At 42.2% G+C, this 17,259-nt stretch overlaps 1 protein-coding gene across 1 annotated transcript in view; it reads left to right on the forward strand.

Moving 5' to 3' along the window:
- tyk2 (tyrosine kinase 2) overlaps positions 1 to 17,259 on the forward strand; it is a 51,634-nt gene that overhangs the window by 18,052 nt on the left and 16,323 nt on the right. The window contains exons 8-18 of the mRNA XM_063011992.1: positions 837 to 994; positions 1,076 to 1,193; positions 4,999 to 5,182; positions 5,294 to 5,412; positions 6,773 to 6,940; positions 9,258 to 9,345; positions 9,484 to 9,611; positions 10,549 to 10,684; positions 15,284 to 15,435; positions 16,225 to 16,375; positions 16,474 to 16,568. Coding sequence (XP_062868062.1) covers positions 837 to 994; positions 1,076 to 1,193; positions 4,999 to 5,182; positions 5,294 to 5,412; positions 6,773 to 6,940; positions 9,258 to 9,345; positions 9,484 to 9,611; positions 10,549 to 10,684; positions 15,284 to 15,435; positions 16,225 to 16,375; positions 16,474 to 16,568 — 1,497 coding nt within the window. The remainder of the gene's footprint in view (positions 1 to 836; positions 995 to 1,075; positions 1,194 to 4,998; positions 5,183 to 5,293; positions 5,413 to 6,772; positions 6,941 to 9,257; positions 9,346 to 9,483; positions 9,612 to 10,548; positions 10,685 to 15,283; positions 15,436 to 16,224; positions 16,376 to 16,473; positions 16,569 to 17,259) is intronic.

Consider the following 17,259-nt stretch of genomic DNA (forward strand, 5'->3'; position numbering starts at 1 on the left):
AGGCTTCTTTTTTGCACAGTAAAGTTTTATGTGACATTTGTTCATGTAACTCTGTATTGTAGTGCTTGACAAAGATTTGCCAAAGTAATTCCTCACCCATGTGGTTATATCAGCCATTGTTGAATGGCGGTTCTTGATGCAGTGCCATGCAGTGCGTTCAGCTTAAGTTTGCGCCCTTGGCCTTTACGCACTGAAATTCCTCTGGATTCCTTGAATGGTTTAATGATATTATACACTGTAGAGGGAGAAATATGCAAATCCCTTCCAATCTTTCTTTGAGGTTCATTGTTTGCAAACATTTCAATAATTTTCTCACACATTTGTTGACAAACTGGAGATCCTCTGATCATCTTTGCTAATTAAAGACTCTGGATGCTGCTTTTGTACCGAACCATGATTACAATCACCTGTTGACATCACCTGTTTGGAATTAAATCACTATTTAGGTTTTTACCTCATTACTAGCCCTAAATTGCCCCCGTCCCAACTTTTTTTGGAATGTGTTGCAGGCCTGAAATGCAGGAATGGATGTTTATTAATAAATGAAATGAAGTTGAGCAGATAAAACATGAAATATCTCAGGTTCAAACTGTCTGCAATCAAATAAAAGTCAAAGTAAATGTAAGGAACACTGTTTTTATTTTATCTGCATTTTCCATACTGTCCCAACTTTTTCTTTTTTTGGGATTGTATATATTTTAACCCATAAAGACTTTGATTGACAGTTCACGCTGTATTTGCCGTTGTACTTTACTTTTTTAGTCACCAGTGATGTCATCAGTTTTCCTGAGAAGTGACAGTGTTGTGTTATAATGAGTCACTCTGTTGTAATACAGGACCTGCGCCTGAAATCCAGTCTCGAGGCTCGCTCTCTGGTCTCTCTGCTTGACGGGTATTTCCGCCTGACGGCAGACGCGCACCACTACCTCTGCCACGAGGTGGCGCCCCCTAGAGTAGTTTTGAGTGAGGCGAATGGGCTTCACGGCCCCATAATGTAAGTATCTGTTCTGATTTGGGTGTATGACTGTTTGCGCTGATGGAATGCAGCGCTGATGTGCTCTGTCCTTTTCTTCAGGGATGAGTTTGTGCTGCAGAAGCTGAAGAAGGAAGCCGCCGATGAGGGGGCGTACGTTGTGCGCTGGAGCGTCGTGGAATACAACCGTATCATCTTAGCTGTTCTGAGTAGAACCCAGGTGATCTTCATATTCTGTTTTGGTCTGGTTCTTGTGAAAAATACATCTTTCAACTGATAAGTTCATCCTAAAACCCATTTGCTAAAATGTGGGCATTCGGGTAGTGCAGTGATAAATTACACTAGCCCCTTACAGCTAGGAAACAGGGTTTGAATCCCCAGCGGTGCTTTTGCCCAGACATGTGTCTACATACAGACATGATTGGCTGTGTCTGAGGAAGAGGTGTAATATAGGTGGCCAAAATGTAAGTATGTAAGTAACCCTGACCAGGATAAAGCTGTTAATGAAAATGAGAATGTATTTATGCTGCTGGTGTTCATTTGTTGTTTTATGCTGTATTATCTTTATTTGGTTGGTGCAATTACAATGGTGTTTTCATGTTTACCACTGCTTCTTGGAAGGCCTGGTTGCCTCAGAATCACTGGGACTGGGTGAAATGCAGTAATACACTATAAACTGGATGCCAATCCATTGTAGGACCTCAATTACCCCCAAGACAGCCAATCATTGCTGTATGCAGACCCCTAAAGCAGGAGTTTTCAACCTTTTTGGACATGCGCCCCCTTCTGTGTGCTGACCTAGAGAAGAGAAACGTACGCCTTGCTTCATACGAATCGACTCCTGAATCACTTATAGTGATATTGTGAACAGAGCATCTCCTACTATACACCTCTCTTAAAGACCCACACATGTGTCCTATACCGGCAGTCATTGTTTTTGTCACCGATTTGTCTTCACTGTTAGCCCTATTTTTAAGTTTGGCTAGCCAACGGTCCTTTTTTGTAGACTGAACCGGATAACATTAAACGTGTGTGTGTGTGTGTTGTCAGCAAGACGAATCAAATATGTATAATGTGGGTGAAAAATAAATGGCTTTACCATGGACAGGTACTCGCGCCTGAAAACCCCTGCCCTAAAGCGCTGATCGTACTGCTGGGGATTTGAACCCTCAATCCCAGTGGTAGTGGATTGCGAGCCAAAAATATGGGCTGCAGTGAATAATAATTAAATAAACGAATTTTAAAAGGCACATAATGACACGAAATCCACGTATGCCCCCATGTGGTGGAGTTACGTTACACATTGTAAACCACAGTGGGACCAGATTGCCACCATTTTTATTTTGTGTTTCATTTTGATGTGTTGTTTGTGTTGCCTGGGTTGTAGCGAAAAATATGAACATGTGGGTCACTTAAAAAGTTTACAAATGTAAATTACCACTGCGCCACTCCAGCACTCGGTGGCTCTGCTAAGACTTGATTGTAATTCACAAGTTTGAACACTCCACAGTGGTGTGGTAGCGAGTTAGACCGCTTTGCCACCAAAGTGCTCTCAAGTTGTTCATTTTTTTTAGGGAAAATGTTGTATAATGCCAGAGGTTTAGCTACTGAACCCATGCATGCACATTACACACATAATATACACCGATCAGCCATAACATTAAAACCACCTCCTTGTTTCTACACTGACTGTCCATTTTATCAGCTCCACTTACCATATAGAAGCACTTTGTAGTTCTACAATTACTGACTGTAGTCCATCTGTTTCTCTACATACCTTTTTAACCTGCTTTCACCCTGTTCTTCAATGGTCAGGACCCCCACAGGACCACCACAGAGCAGGTATTATTTAGGTGGTGGATCATTCTCAGCCCTGCAGTGACACTGACATGGTGGTGGTGTGCTAGTGTGTGTTGTGCTGGTTTTAGTGGATGAGACACAGCAATGCTGCTGGAGTTTTTAAATACCGTGTCCACTCACTGTCCACTCTATTAGACACTCCTACCTAGTTGGTCCACCTTGTTGATGTAAAGTCGGAGATGATCGCTCATCTATTGCTGCTGTTTTAGTCGGTCATCTTCTAGACCTTCATCAGTGGTCACAGGACGCTGCCCACGGGGCTCTGTTGGCTGGATAATTTTGGTTGGTGGACTATTCTCAGTCCAGCAGTGACAGTGAGGTGTTTAAAAACTCCAGCAGCGCTGCTGTGTCTTATCCACTCATACCAGCACAACACACACTAACACACCACCACCATGTCAGTGTCACTGCTGTGATGATTCACCACCTAAATAATACCTGCTCTGTGGTGGTCCTGGGAGAGTCCTGACCATTGAAGAACAGCATGAAAGGGGGCATGCAGAGAAACAGATGGACTACAGTCAGTAATTGTAGAAGTGCAAAGTGCTTCTATATGGTGAGTGGAGCTGATAATGTAGTATATTTAAAGTAGTTCATTCTACTAGGCACCTCTTCACCTTCTTTGATAAATACTACACTAAAACCACTGCAAGCACTTTTCAGACAGTCCCTAAATTTTTAAAAGTTATTATTGAGTTATTGGAGAGGGTTGCTCAGGTGGTGTAGATGCACTAGCCTAACAGCTCTGCGATCTTAGGTTTTAAAGTTCATGTCGCCTGTGTGAATTCACTCACTGCGAATCCTGGGTGCCATAAACATGCCATGACAGGTACAGGGGTTGGACAAAATAACTGAAACACCTGTCATTTTAGTGTGGTAGGTTTCATGGCTAAATTGGACCAGTCTGGTGGCCAATCTTCATTAATTGCACATTGCACCAGTAAGAGCAGAGTGTGAAGGTTCAATTAGCAGGGTAAGAGCACAGTTTTGCTCAAAATATTGCAATGCACACAACATTATGGGTGACATACCAGAGTTCAAAAGAGGACAAATTGTTGGTGCATGTCTTGCTGGCGCATCTGTGACCAAGACAGCAAGTCTTTGTGATGTATCAAGAGCCACGGTATCCAAGGTAATGTCAGCATACCACCAAGAAGGACAAACCACATCCAACAGGATTAACTGTGGACGCAAGAGGAAGCTGTCTGAAAGGGATGTTCGGGTGCTAACCCGGATTGTATCCAAAAAACATAAAACCACGGCTGCCCAAATCACTGCAGAATTAAATGTGCACCTCAACTCTCCTGTTTCCACCAGAACTGTCCGTCGGGAGCTCCACAGGGTCAATATACACGGCCGGGCTGCTATAGCCAAACCTTTGGTCACTCGTGCCAATGCCAAACGTCGGTTTCAATGGTGCAAGGAGCGCAAATCTTGGGCTGTGGACAATGTGAAACATGTATTGTTCTCTGATGAGTCCACCTTTACTGTTTTCCCCACATCCGGGAGAGTTACGGTGTGGAGAAGCCCCAAAGAAGCGTACCACCCAGACTGTTGCATGCCCAGAGTGAAGCATGGGGGTGGATCAGTGATGGTTTGGGCTGCCATATCATGGCATTCCCTTGGCCCAATACTTGTGCTAGATGGGCGCGTCACTGCCAAGGACTACCGAACCATTCTGGAGGACCATGTGCATCCAATGGCGGTGCCGTGTATCAGGATGACAATGCACCAATACACACAGCAAGACTGGTGAAAGATTGGTTTGATGAACATGAAAGTGAAGTTGAACATCTCCCATGGCCTGCACAGTCACCAGATCTAAATATTATTGAGCCACTTTGGGGTGTTTTGGAGAAGCGAGTCAGGAAACGTTTTCCTCCACCAGCATCACGTAGTGACCTGGCCACTATCCTGCAAGAAGAATGGCTTAAAATCCCTCTGACCACTGTGCAGGACTTGTATATGTCATTTCCAAGACGAATTGACGCTGTATTGGCCGCAAAAGGAGTCCCTACACCATACTAATAAATTACTGTGGTCTAAAACCAGGTGTTTCAGTTATTTTGTCCAACCCCTGTATATGTATATTTTAGTGAATTTCTGACTGAAAACAATGATTTTATTATGATTTGTAAGTAATTCTTGCCTTATTTTCTCCAAAGGATGGACAATGTCCAACACATAAGCAGTTCAGGATCATGCAGAAGGGCTCTACTTTTGTTCTGGAGGGCTGGGAGCGAGAATTCTCCAGTGTGAAGGAACTCACAGAAAGCCTGAAAACCTTTGTGCTTAAGTCTGGCCAGGACTGCTTTACTGTGAAGAAGTGCTGTTTGCCCAGACCTGCAGGTGATGTGTGGTATTGTCGTCATTGCCAAGTGATCAAGTGACCTTGATTGTCAATTATGTTTCCGATTGAAAGTCTTTCACTCATCCTGCATGGTTGTTTTTGCATTACAGAACTGTCGAACCTGTTGGTCATGAGACATGGAATGAATAGTAGCAGCAAACCCTTGTCTGAAACGTTCAACCTGTGCCAGCTGAGATTCCATCAGATTAAAGACAAAGAGATAATACAGGTTTGTCTTAACACACTGTATATTATTTAGAACAAAATATTCCAACAACCACACCTTGGATTAGTCCATACTGTAACAATGTGCCATTTTTTTTGCCTTGCCTCATACATAAGGTCATATCTAATTCACGGCCATGAAAATCGTGTCACGGAGTTGTTTCCTGTGAAATATGCAATTTGCTGTTAAATTCAAAATGTAAGGTTTTTGTTTAGCAATTTAATTGAAATATGAGGTGCTAAATGAGGCGGTCCTAGTGTAACAGACTTTTCTGTGGTGTAGTGTGCTGATAATGTTCAGTGTATATGTTTACATATTAATTGCATTGATTGCATGGGATTCCATAATCAGTGGAAAAGTGTACTTCTCTACACACGTGATCATCTCTCTGTAGTCTGTGCTGCGCCTCAAAAGAACAAGCCAGTAAAGTATTACACTCTCGATAGTTTGTCTATCTACAGTTTAAAACCTGTGGCCATGACAAAGTTCTGCTAGAGCCCAGGACACTGTGGCGTTAAAGGAAATAAACAAGCAGACCTGGCAGCAAAGCAAACTGTAACATCCCCAATCCAACAATGCCCCTACACACCATCCGATCTCAGACCAATTATAAAAGCAGACACCACAGCAGCTTGGCAAAAAGAATGGGAAACTCATACCAACAACAAGCTCTACGAGATCCACCCTATCATAAAAATGGATAGAGCTCAATACCCCAAAAAACGATGGGAACAAATTGTCTACACTAGATGCCGCATACAGCAAACCCATACCTACCTGTTAAAGGGAGAGCAGACCCCGACTTGCACCCTCTGTGGATCAAGAACTTCCATAGAACAAATGCTCTTCTCATGCCAACAGATGAACACCATCAGAACAAAATTCTACAATATGAACAGCTACTAGGAAATCTTCACCTCAGTAATTCATGAAATCCGCTCAGGTGGCGCAGCGGTAAAACACGCTAGCACACCAGAGCTTGGATTTAAAATACATCGTATCGAATCTCAGCTCTGCCATCTGACTGGGCTGGGCGTCTTTATGAACAACGTTTGGCTGTTGTTCATCCAGGTAGGGAGCCGGATAGGGATCTCATAACTGGTGCAATTACGACCTCTGCTGGCTGATTGATGGCACCTCGTGCAGGTAAAAAGATGCAGTCGGTACTGCACACATGTCGGAGGGGGCGTGTGTCAGTTGTGAAGCTTCTCAGTCAGCAGTGGAGGGTTGTATCGGTAGAGGTGAAGTGTAACACACTCAGGGTAACTGGATACGACTAGATTAGGGGAGAAAATTGGGGGAAAAGTTGGAGAAAATGAGAAAGAAAATGCAATTTAAATCCAGTTGTAATTTTGGTTTTCAGGAGCAGCATTTGGGTCGTGGCACCAGGACCAACATCTACTCTGGCCGTTTGATGGTCCGCAGTGGAACAGATGACTATGAGGATGAGTGGAACAACAACTACACCAATGGCAAAGGCATCCGTGTTGTTCTTAAAATCCTGGACCAGAGCCATAAGGACATAGCACTGGTGAGAGGATATACCCCTAGTGGTTCTAAATATAGACCTCATCCGATTATTTGTTTATACCCGTGCATATTGTGCATGGTCGTAGTACATGGAAATGATCATTTAAGACCGTCGTGTTTATCCTGTATTATTTACAGCAGTTTGGTTTTAATTGAACGAAGCACGGGCCATACAGGATGCACCTAGAACACAAGCCCATGTCTCATGTTTTGCATTATTTTTTCCTAATTGCACACATGAGTAATCAAATTCTATATTCTAAATTGAATCACATAACATAGTATTTGAATGCATTTCCAGTGTGAGCAGACTTGCAATACTTGCCAATGAAAAATACATTTTGGATACAGATACAAGTATTTTGACCTTTAATTTGATAGATATGATTCTTAATTTACACCAATATGGGGAAGCACAATAAACATAAAAATGCTGGTTGTTCCTTATTCTACGGTTTAATGTTGAATTTTAGGTCTTTTTTCAAACACTGATTTGAATACAGACTGCTTGTGTGGACCTATAAATATTCTGTAGTTATAATAACTTAGCACCTATTCACCTTATTTGATGAATAATACGCCACAACCACTGCAAGCACTTTTCAGACAGTCCCTTAATTAATGAAAAGGATTAAACACCTATTGGAGAAGAGTGCTCAGGTGGCGCAAATAGTATGTACTAGCCCATCACCCCTGAGACTTCAGGTTTGAATGGGTTCATCAATGCTGCTGCAGTTGCAGGACCCAGTCTCTGTATGGTGAAAAGAAGTTGTGGATCGTGCCCGAGGGGCCATGTGATGTTCTGCATTTCTCTCAGTTTGGGTAGGGGTCTGTAGCATTGGAGGACAGTGCTATCAGTGACTTGGACATGACTCGATTGAAAGGAAAAGAGGGAGAATTAAAAAGATAAAATCAGAATCAGATTTTTTGGCCAAGTATGTGGATATACACAAGGAATTTGGTTCCAGCTGATAGTATCTGTCTAGTATAAATACAGTATACAAGCAATGTACAAGTTGCAGACAGTGCACTAGAACATTAAACACAAAAATATACAAACTATATACAGGCAATATACTGTATAGAAACTGTATGGACGTGTGCATGTATATATGAACAGTATTCAGTGACCAGTGTGTATATGTACATATAAGCAGAGGTACACAATATATGGTAACATACCAATGGCAATATACAGTAATGTACGGATAATGTAAGCTAGCAGCGTGTGGAATATTTAAAAAAATAACAGTAAAGTGCACAGCATGTAGGATGAGTACTACAATATTTAGTCAATTGGCAGCAGGTGAATATTGTCACGTTAAAAATAGAATAATATAAGAACTTTAGGAGATGATTTACTATCCCACTACAGATCTCATATATATTTGTATCATATTTCGATAATACAGAGAGAACCATAAAATTATACTACAGGTTAAATTAACTTAATATATCATCTCAAACTCATCAGTTTGAATCTCTCTGCTTTGCCACCTGGCAAGCTGGGTGCCTACACAAACAACGATCGGCTTGTTGTTCAAGGGGGCGTGTGTTAGTCATGGCTGTCCTCAGTCAGAGTGGAGGTCAACATCAGTAGAAAGGAAGTGTATTGGTTGCCATTGGGTTGGTAAATACGGTTGGATTGGGAGGAAAATTAGAGTGATGTGACCAAAACACCTGTTGGTTCAAAGGGATAAAAAGCAAAGTCAGATTTTTGGGTTTGTGACGTCGAGCTTGTTGGGTTGATAATGAAATAATAAAACAATAGGCACTCGGGTTAAGCAGCAGACTAATATTCTATCCCATTATCTGGAATATTTGAGCTCTGGAGTATACATTTCAGTGGTGCTTGGTGCCCAGACGGACACATGTCTGTGCCTCGATTAGCCATGCTTGATGGACAAATAGAATTTCTCCTAAACTCTGTTACAGTAGCAACCTCTGCTGTCTGGTTGAGTCGCCAGGCAGTCGGCGACTGTACAAACATCGGAGGGAGGGGGGTAGTAGTCTGCAGCTCTCTATAGCCATACTGCATACCACACTGCAGCAGTTTAGTTAAAAGCTTGACAATAAATAAAATAAAATAAATACACTTGGGGCGGTATAAGTAAAATGCAATGTTTAATGCTCATAGCTTAAAGGTATCCAGTTTACCTTTTGACAACTGACCAACATCGACTATTATAGAATAAACTGGGTCATTAAACCAACATCGGCTACTAGTCTGTAGCTCTCTATACCCAGCAAATGCAAGAGCTAATTATATATTGTAGAGAGGATATAATGCATGTCTTTTCCTGTTGACTGTGTTGCAGGCATTTTTCGAGACGGCTAGTCTGATGAGTCAAGTTTCTCACTGTCACCTGGTCTTCGTGCATGGCGTTTCAGTCAAGGGATCTGAGAGTGAGTGGTGTGCTCTTTCGGGATGTCCTCTTTTAGCCTGACTTTCCCCTTCTGTACACCTGCTACTCCCACACACTTATCTTCCCAGCCAATAAAATGTACTAAACCTTATTTGCTGACATGTTTGTGTTTGAACAGACATAATGGTGGAGGAGTTTGTTGAGTTCGGCCCCTTGGATGTCTTCCTGCACAAAGAGAAGGCCCGGGTGACTCCTCAGTGGAAATTTACAGTGGCGAAACAGCTGGCCAGTGCTCTGTGCTATCTTGTAAGCTGACAACTAGTGACCACATTAGAAAGAAAAGTTGCTGTCTGTTAAATTTCATATACACCGATCAGCCATAACATTAAAACCACCTCCTTGTTTTTACACTCACTGTCCATTTTATCAGCTCCACTTACCATATAGAAGCACTTTGTAGTTCTACAATTACTGACTGTAGTCCATCTGTTTCTCTACATACTTTTTTAGCTTGCTTTCACCCGGTTCTTCAGTGGTCAGGACTCTCCCAGGACCATCAGAGCAGGTATTATTTAGGTGGTGGATGATTCTCAGCACTGCAGTGACACTGACATGGTGGTGGTGTGTTAGTGTGTGTTGTGCTGGTATGAGTGGATCAGACACAGCAGTGCTGTTGAAGTTTTTAAACACCTCACTGTCACTGCTGGACTGAGAATAGTCCACCAACCAAAAATATCCAGCCAACAGCGCTCCATGGGCAGCATCCTGTGACCACTGATGAAGGTCTAGAAGATGACCAACTCAAACAGCAGCAATAGATGAGCGATCATCTTTTTTGTTGACTTTACATCTACACGGTGGACCAGCTAGGTAGGAGTGTCTAATAGAGTAGACAGTGAGTGGACACGGTATTTAAAAACTCCAGCAGCGCTGCTGTGTCTGACATACACCAACACACCAGCACCAGTCAGTGTCACTGCAGTGCTGAGAATGATCCACCCCCCAAATAATACCTACTCTGTATCGATCCTGTGGGGGTCCTGACCATTGAAGAACAGGGTGAAAGCAGGCTAAAAAAGTATGTAAAGAAATAGATAGACTACAGTCAGTAATTGTAGAACTACAAAGTGCTTCTATATGGTAAGTGGAGCTGATAAAACGGTGTAAAAACGAGGTGGTTTTAATGTTATGGCTGGTCGGTGTATAATTTCATATATTACTTTCAATTATGTTTTTCTTCTAGGAAACAAAACGCTTGGTTCATGGGAATGTCTGTGCGAAGAATATTCTGGTTGCTCGTAAGGGTCTGGAGGAGGGCACATTTCCTTTCGTGAAGCTGAGTGACCCAGGCATTGCTCTCACTGCTCTCTCACGAGGAGGTACGGTTGCAGCAATGCTGTTCTATTTAGCAGTGCTTTCCTATATAGCTGGATTTGTTAAGATCAGCTAATATTTAAGATTTCAGATCATTTTGGTGTTGGGTACTCAAAATAAAAAACACATAATCGAAGGCTCCAGATGTACATGGCTCTACCTCACTGCAGCAAGTTAATAATAGAAACTTTTTACTATTAGATTGAGGGAGCATTCAGATGAGAAGACTCACTGCGAGTCTTGGTGCAAATTGGCTTGAGCAGTGCGGTAAAACGTTCATTAAATATGAACCACGACACTAATAACCATTTGTGTGAAATAATCATCAAATCCACTCTGAAAGCATCTATATTTATCTAAGTTCAGCTGTATTTTCCTCATTGTGTTGTGATACACTAGTAAACCTTTATCTTTCGTAGAGTCTAAAATGCTTAATGTGGCTTAATATACTGAAACAATGACCTAGGAACATCAAACTCTTTATTATTATAGGTACACACTACTGCTAAAATGACAAACCTGAGGTCCAAAAGGAAGCTTTTTATTAAGCTTTTTTCCTTGTAATGGGTTTAAATGGGAAGTAAAGGCTTAACCTAAAAACTATGTTCCTTTTAGGACCGCTCAGGTGGTGCAGAGGTAAAAACACACGCTGGAACCAGAGCTGTTATCTCGAAAACATTGTATCGAACCTCAGCTCTGCCTGCCGGCTAAGGCTGAGCGGCCACATGAACAACGATTGGCCTGTTGTTCAGATATGAGCGGGACTAAGCCGGATGGGGTCCCTCTCCCATGACTGGTGCAATTACGACCTCTGCTGGCTGACTGATGGCGCCTGCACAGAGATGAGAAAAGAGTGCTCTCAGGGTGTGTCTCTCCGTACACAACGCTGAGCTGCACTGCACTCGTCAAAGTGTAGGTGATGAGATGCATACGGTGTCGGAGGGATGTGGGTTAGCTTCGTTCTCCTCAATCAGAGCAGGGATCGGCATTGGTGGAGAGGACGCATGACGCAATCGGGCAAGTGGATGCGCTAAAAGGGAGAAAAAGGGGAGAAAATGCATAAAGAAAAAAAAACTATGTTCCCTTTAACAGGTTTGTCATTACAGCATTAGCAAGTGCTTACTTACGTTTACATTTGCAGCATTTAGCAGACACTTTTATCCAAAGCGACTTACAATTATTACCAAATACAATGCAAGCAATTAGAGGGTTAAGGGCCTTGCTTAGGGGCCCAACAGTGGCAACTTGGTGATGGTGAGGCTTGAACCAGCAACCTCATGATTACTAGTCCAGCACTGTAACCGCTGAGCTACCCGTCCACTATAATAACATCACTATAATAATATAATACAACTATAAAACTATTATAATAAAAACTATAATCATGAGGCAACGTACAGTGGACGTCACTTTTTTCTTCCTCGACCAGACAGTAGGAGTAACTGTTGCAACAGCGAGGAAATTAATCCATTCCATTCCTCAGACACAGACTTGGCAATTATGGGCCAGCGTAATGGGCTGCTACACCCCTCAGGCGCCACGTTATAGCCTTTAATGTTCATCCGAGCATAAATTAAGACTGTTGCAATGCCTAAGGACCTCATGTTTTAATCAAACAGGACCATTTAACATGCTTGCTAGTGTATTTGTGTAGCTAAAATTGCTATTACATGCTATAATAAAGCAGGTACTTTATGCTAAATCCAGCCAAAAGTATGTACTCTCTGCTTCTGTACTTGCCTCTTCTCATTTAAATATGCCCTTAAAAGCTAGACTAAATGAATCAAATAAACACATTTGGGGGCAATACAACTGCAATGCATAGTTTTTATGCAAAGGGATTTTATCCAGTGTATTCAGTGTACTTTTTGACCACTGACCAACTTTGACTATTATACAGTAGAATAAACTGGTTCAGTCTCACAGCAAAAAGGTCCTGGGTCGATCCTCAGGTGGGGGGCTCCGGTTTCCCCCCATAGTCCAAAAACATGCAAGTAAGGTGAATTGGGGATACAAAATTGTCCATGACTGTGTTTCACATTAAAGACTTGAACTGATGAATCTTGTGTAACCGGTAACTACCTGTCCTGTCTTGAATGTAACCAAAGTGTGTAAAACATGACTTTAAAATCCTAATAAAATAAGTAAACTGGGTCAGTCTGTAATATAAAGATACAACGTACATAGTGGTGATGTAAAACACAACTTTTAAAGATCACTGATCAGCAACTGAAGAAGTCAGGGTACTTGTGTGTCAGGGTGTCAGAATACAGGTGCTTGTTTACATTTTTTTGCTTCCATAAGTAGTTTTGTTGGATCAAAAAGCTACACACAACAACACGTTAATTTGATGGTGTAGAAAGTTTTACAGTGTCATTTAACTTAACCTACAGTATTTGTGCTAAAGGTTCAGTCTGATCGAACTGTGACCAAGTTTGCCGCTGACATTTTCAAATGACCACCAATGAGACGGATTGATTATGTGATGTAGTTAGAAACCAAACACCGACATGGTGGAGAGAAACCGATTGTCAATGTTTCATAAAACCCTAAACTGAAAGCAGCCTAGGTGGATATTTGTTCTGGTGGTCAGATTCAAGAACCATGAAAAAACAGGTCTGTTGCAGTAACACAATAATATTATTGATTCAGTGGTCAAATTAAGAAAAACTAAGCAAATGTTTCTATTAGGGCAGTTTTGCGTAAGTGTGATGTTGTAGGTTCTGTATTTATTCCTTTAGAACAGGGGTCTCAAACTCAATTTACCTGGGGGCCGCTGGAGGTAGAGTCTAGGAGCGGCTGGGCCGCATCAAGTATTCCACAAAAAAAGGGTTTCAGGTATTCCAAACAAAAGTACAACTGATCCAAACTTCTCAATCTTTATTAATAACAGTTCAGAACATGAACAATTCTTCAGAACAGAGGCTTCTTTTACCTACTCTTTGCTGCCAGAAACCTAAAGATCCAGCTCCCTTCAAAGATCCATTACTCCCAGAATTGTCTTACATCTTGAAGGTTTTCTTTGGGTCATTTAGTGCAAGTCACAGCACCTGTAACCGTGACTTGTTTTGAGTTATGAGATCTGCAGTAGGATGTTGTTTGGTATTTGTTGGTGATGAAAAGAAGGCTGGTCTATAGAATCCACAATTAATGCCAACTTCAGTGGTTATACAGTTACACATTACATTCCTAAATGCTTTAAATGTTCTATCAACATGTTTTTTCTATTATATTTCAATTAAAAACAACTATTGTGAGATTTATATCTACTTGTCCTGTTTGCATTACACAGGAGAGACCCCCCCTGCTGTTAAGAATTTTTTTTTACGTTTACTCTGAGTACGTTTTAAATTAGTTACTTTTTTACTTGAGTAGGTTTTTAGACTAGTAATTTTACTCGTATTTCAGTAAAAATTATTTAAAGTAGTAGTACTTTTACTTGAGTACAATATTTTAGTACTCTTTCCACCTCTGCCCAATACCTGAGTGTTTGGGATATTATTCAGAAAGCCCTTTCTATATATTCTCAGAGGAATTTGAAAATGTTATCATTGTTCATAGCTTTTTTGAGCACTTCGTTTTTTTTATCATTATTAAATTTATCTCGCAGGTGTTTATACATTTCACATTCATAAATAAAGTGATCTAGATTTTATTCTTTTTGTTTACATCCTACACATCCTTCTGCTCTACCAAATTTCTCCGCCACTGAGCTAACTCTGGTGTCCATGTTACTTCACCTCTCTTAATTCTTAATATCAAGTGCATTGTCTGTTTTATATATTTTAAATTCTTGCTCTTTTTGATTAAATTGTTCTTGGTAAATTTGTTTTCTTTTGCGATCGCACCTTTCTGTCCTCTGTATCTTGCACTGGCTGACAGGATATATTTTCCTTCCACTTGGTGTCGCTCTGAATCACGTTACAGCCAAGTGACGTTGCTAATACGTTGCTAAGTGAAAAAATAATGAGTTGCGCAACGACTCGGCAAAATAGGTGCGTGTGAGAAAACCGCGCGGGCCGCACTAACAATGAACTTTGACGTTTAGTCGAGGGCCACAAAATACCGGCCTGCGGGTCGCAATTGGCCCGCGGGCCGCGAGTTTGTGACCCCTGCTTTAGAATATTTGTTTCACAGTCTGAGCATTGTTATTTAGATAGCTAGTTTAACCATGGTGCATTGAGACATGTTTTATTACTGCTTAGTTGTTTGAGAGGAGAAATCGGTGTCGGATTGGTATCGGTATCAGCAGATACTCAATTTGCAGTATTGGTATCGGACATGAAAAAGTGGTATCGAGCCAGCCCTAATCTCTATATTAAAAAATACTGCGTCTTAAGACATTTTCAGATCACGCAGACTGTTTTTCTCCTTTATACGGAAGTCTTGTTATCTTATCCACTTTATCAGTATATTTCATCAGATTTATTTTTCATAGTCGATGGTAGAACAGGAAGCCCAATTCTAACCACTTCCTGATGGTGGTGATTACTTCCTCCTGTCTTGAGCATTTTATAATGTCACAGTAACGTAACATAAAGGCGTCTGGTGTGTTTCATTTGCGGTATGTTTGAGAGTCGTTCTGTTCTTTATGACACACGCAGAACGAGTCGAGCGCATTCCATGGATCGCACCGGAGTGTGTGCCGTGCGGGGCCAGCCTGGGCAGCGCTGCGGACAAGTGGAGCTTCGGAGCCACACTGTTAGAGATCTGCAACAATGGAGATCTGGCGATGAGTGGCAGCACTTTGCCCGAGGTACACCACCTCCCATATACGTACCATCCCTGCTTTATATGAGGGTCCTTCAAAAATCTTCCACACTTTCTCCACTTTTTCTCCTGATTTAGCGTAGTCACTTAATCTTTCGCTGCTGGGGATCCCGATTGCATTCAAGGAGGGTATATTTGCCTGCTCACACCCCCTCCGACGCAGGCATTTCCCTCCGGACCCCTTCTTTTACACCCATGCTTTCGGTGGATTCGCACATGAGGCTCATCCACTTTCTGCACAGGCACCTCAGTCTGTTACTGTTGCACAGCGTTTGAAGACCCCTCCCATTTAGTCCGGTCATTTTCCCACCCAGCAGACATGGTGCTGCAGGCACTGCTAATCGTGCCCGCTAGATGGCGCCCAGCCGACCGGTAGCAGAGCCGAGATTCAAACAGGGGTGTTCAGAATCTCGGTGCTGGTGTGCTAGCGGAATATCCCACTGTGCCACTTGGGCGCCCTCATACCAACTTTTTAATGCCATCAGCAAAAAAAGGATTTTGGTTGAGCGTGTAGCCACTGATGCAGTGCTGCTTTCACATGATCATCACATGAAAATCTTCTTCCCCTTAAAGCTTCTTTGAGTGGTCCAAAAAGGTGAAAATCAGATGGTGCTAAATCCAGACTGTAAGCTCTCTCTCAGTCTCTCAGACATGACCAATTACTACTCCTCCTGCCCTCACCGCTTCCAACCAAAATATAAAAGTGTGGAAACTTTTTGAAGATCCCTCGTATGATGGCATGAAGATGTGCTGATAAATCGTCATTTGTTTGCAGAAAGAGCGATTCTATGAGACCCAGAGTCGGCTGGCAGTGCCCTCTTCTCAGGAGCTTGCCAGCTTCATCAGCATGTGTCTGACCTACGATCCTGCAGCCAGGCCGTCGTTCAGGACTATTCTGCGTGAACTGACTGAGATCCAGATCAAAAGTGGGTTCTAGCTTTTAACACTGGCCTGGCTGTTTGTTTAAATATGATGCGACACTCTTACAGCTGATATTAATTATGGCTTTACTTATAAATAACAGATCCAGATATTTCTTCTGACTGTGAGGCGCTTCCAGATAGAGATCCCAGCATTTTCCTTAAACGCCACCTGAAGAAGATCCGAGACCTGGGAGAGGTTAGTTTGCTTCTGTATGAATTTTAACTAACACCGATCAGCCATAACATTAAAACCACCTCCTTGTTTCTACACTCACTGTCCATTTTATCAGGTCCACTTACCATATAGAAGCACTTTGTAGTTCTACAATTACTGACTGTAGTCCATCTGTTTCTCTACATGCTTTGTTACCCCCCCTTTCACCCTGTTCTTCAATGGTCAGGACCCCCACAGGACCACCACAGAGCAGGTATTATTTGGGTGGTGGATCATTCTCAGCACTGCAGTGACACTGACATGGTGGTGGTGTGTTAGTGTGTGTTGTGCTGGTATGAGTGGATCAGACACAGCAGCGCTGCTGGAGTTTTTAAACAGAGAATAGTCCACCAACCTAAAAAATATTCAGCCACCAGCACCCTGTGGGCAGCGTCCTGTGACCACTGATAAAGGTCTAGAAGATGACCAACTCAAACAGCAGCAATAGATGAGCGATCATCTCTGACTTTACATCTACAAGGTGGACCAACTAGGTAGGAGTGTCTAATAGAGTGGACAGTGAGTGGACAAACTCCAGCAGCGCTGCAGTGTCTGATCCACTCATACCAGCACAACACACACTAACACACCAGCACCATGTCATTGTCACTGCAGTGCTGAGAATGATCCAACACCCAAATAATACCTGCTCTGTGCTGGTCCTGTGGGGGTC

This window comes from Trichomycterus rosablanca, chromosome 2, assembly GCF_030014385.1.
Source record: "Trichomycterus rosablanca isolate fTriRos1 chromosome 2, fTriRos1.hap1, whole genome shotgun sequence".
NCBI lineage: Eukaryota > Metazoa > Chordata > Actinopteri > Siluriformes > Trichomycteridae > Trichomycterus > Trichomycterus rosablanca.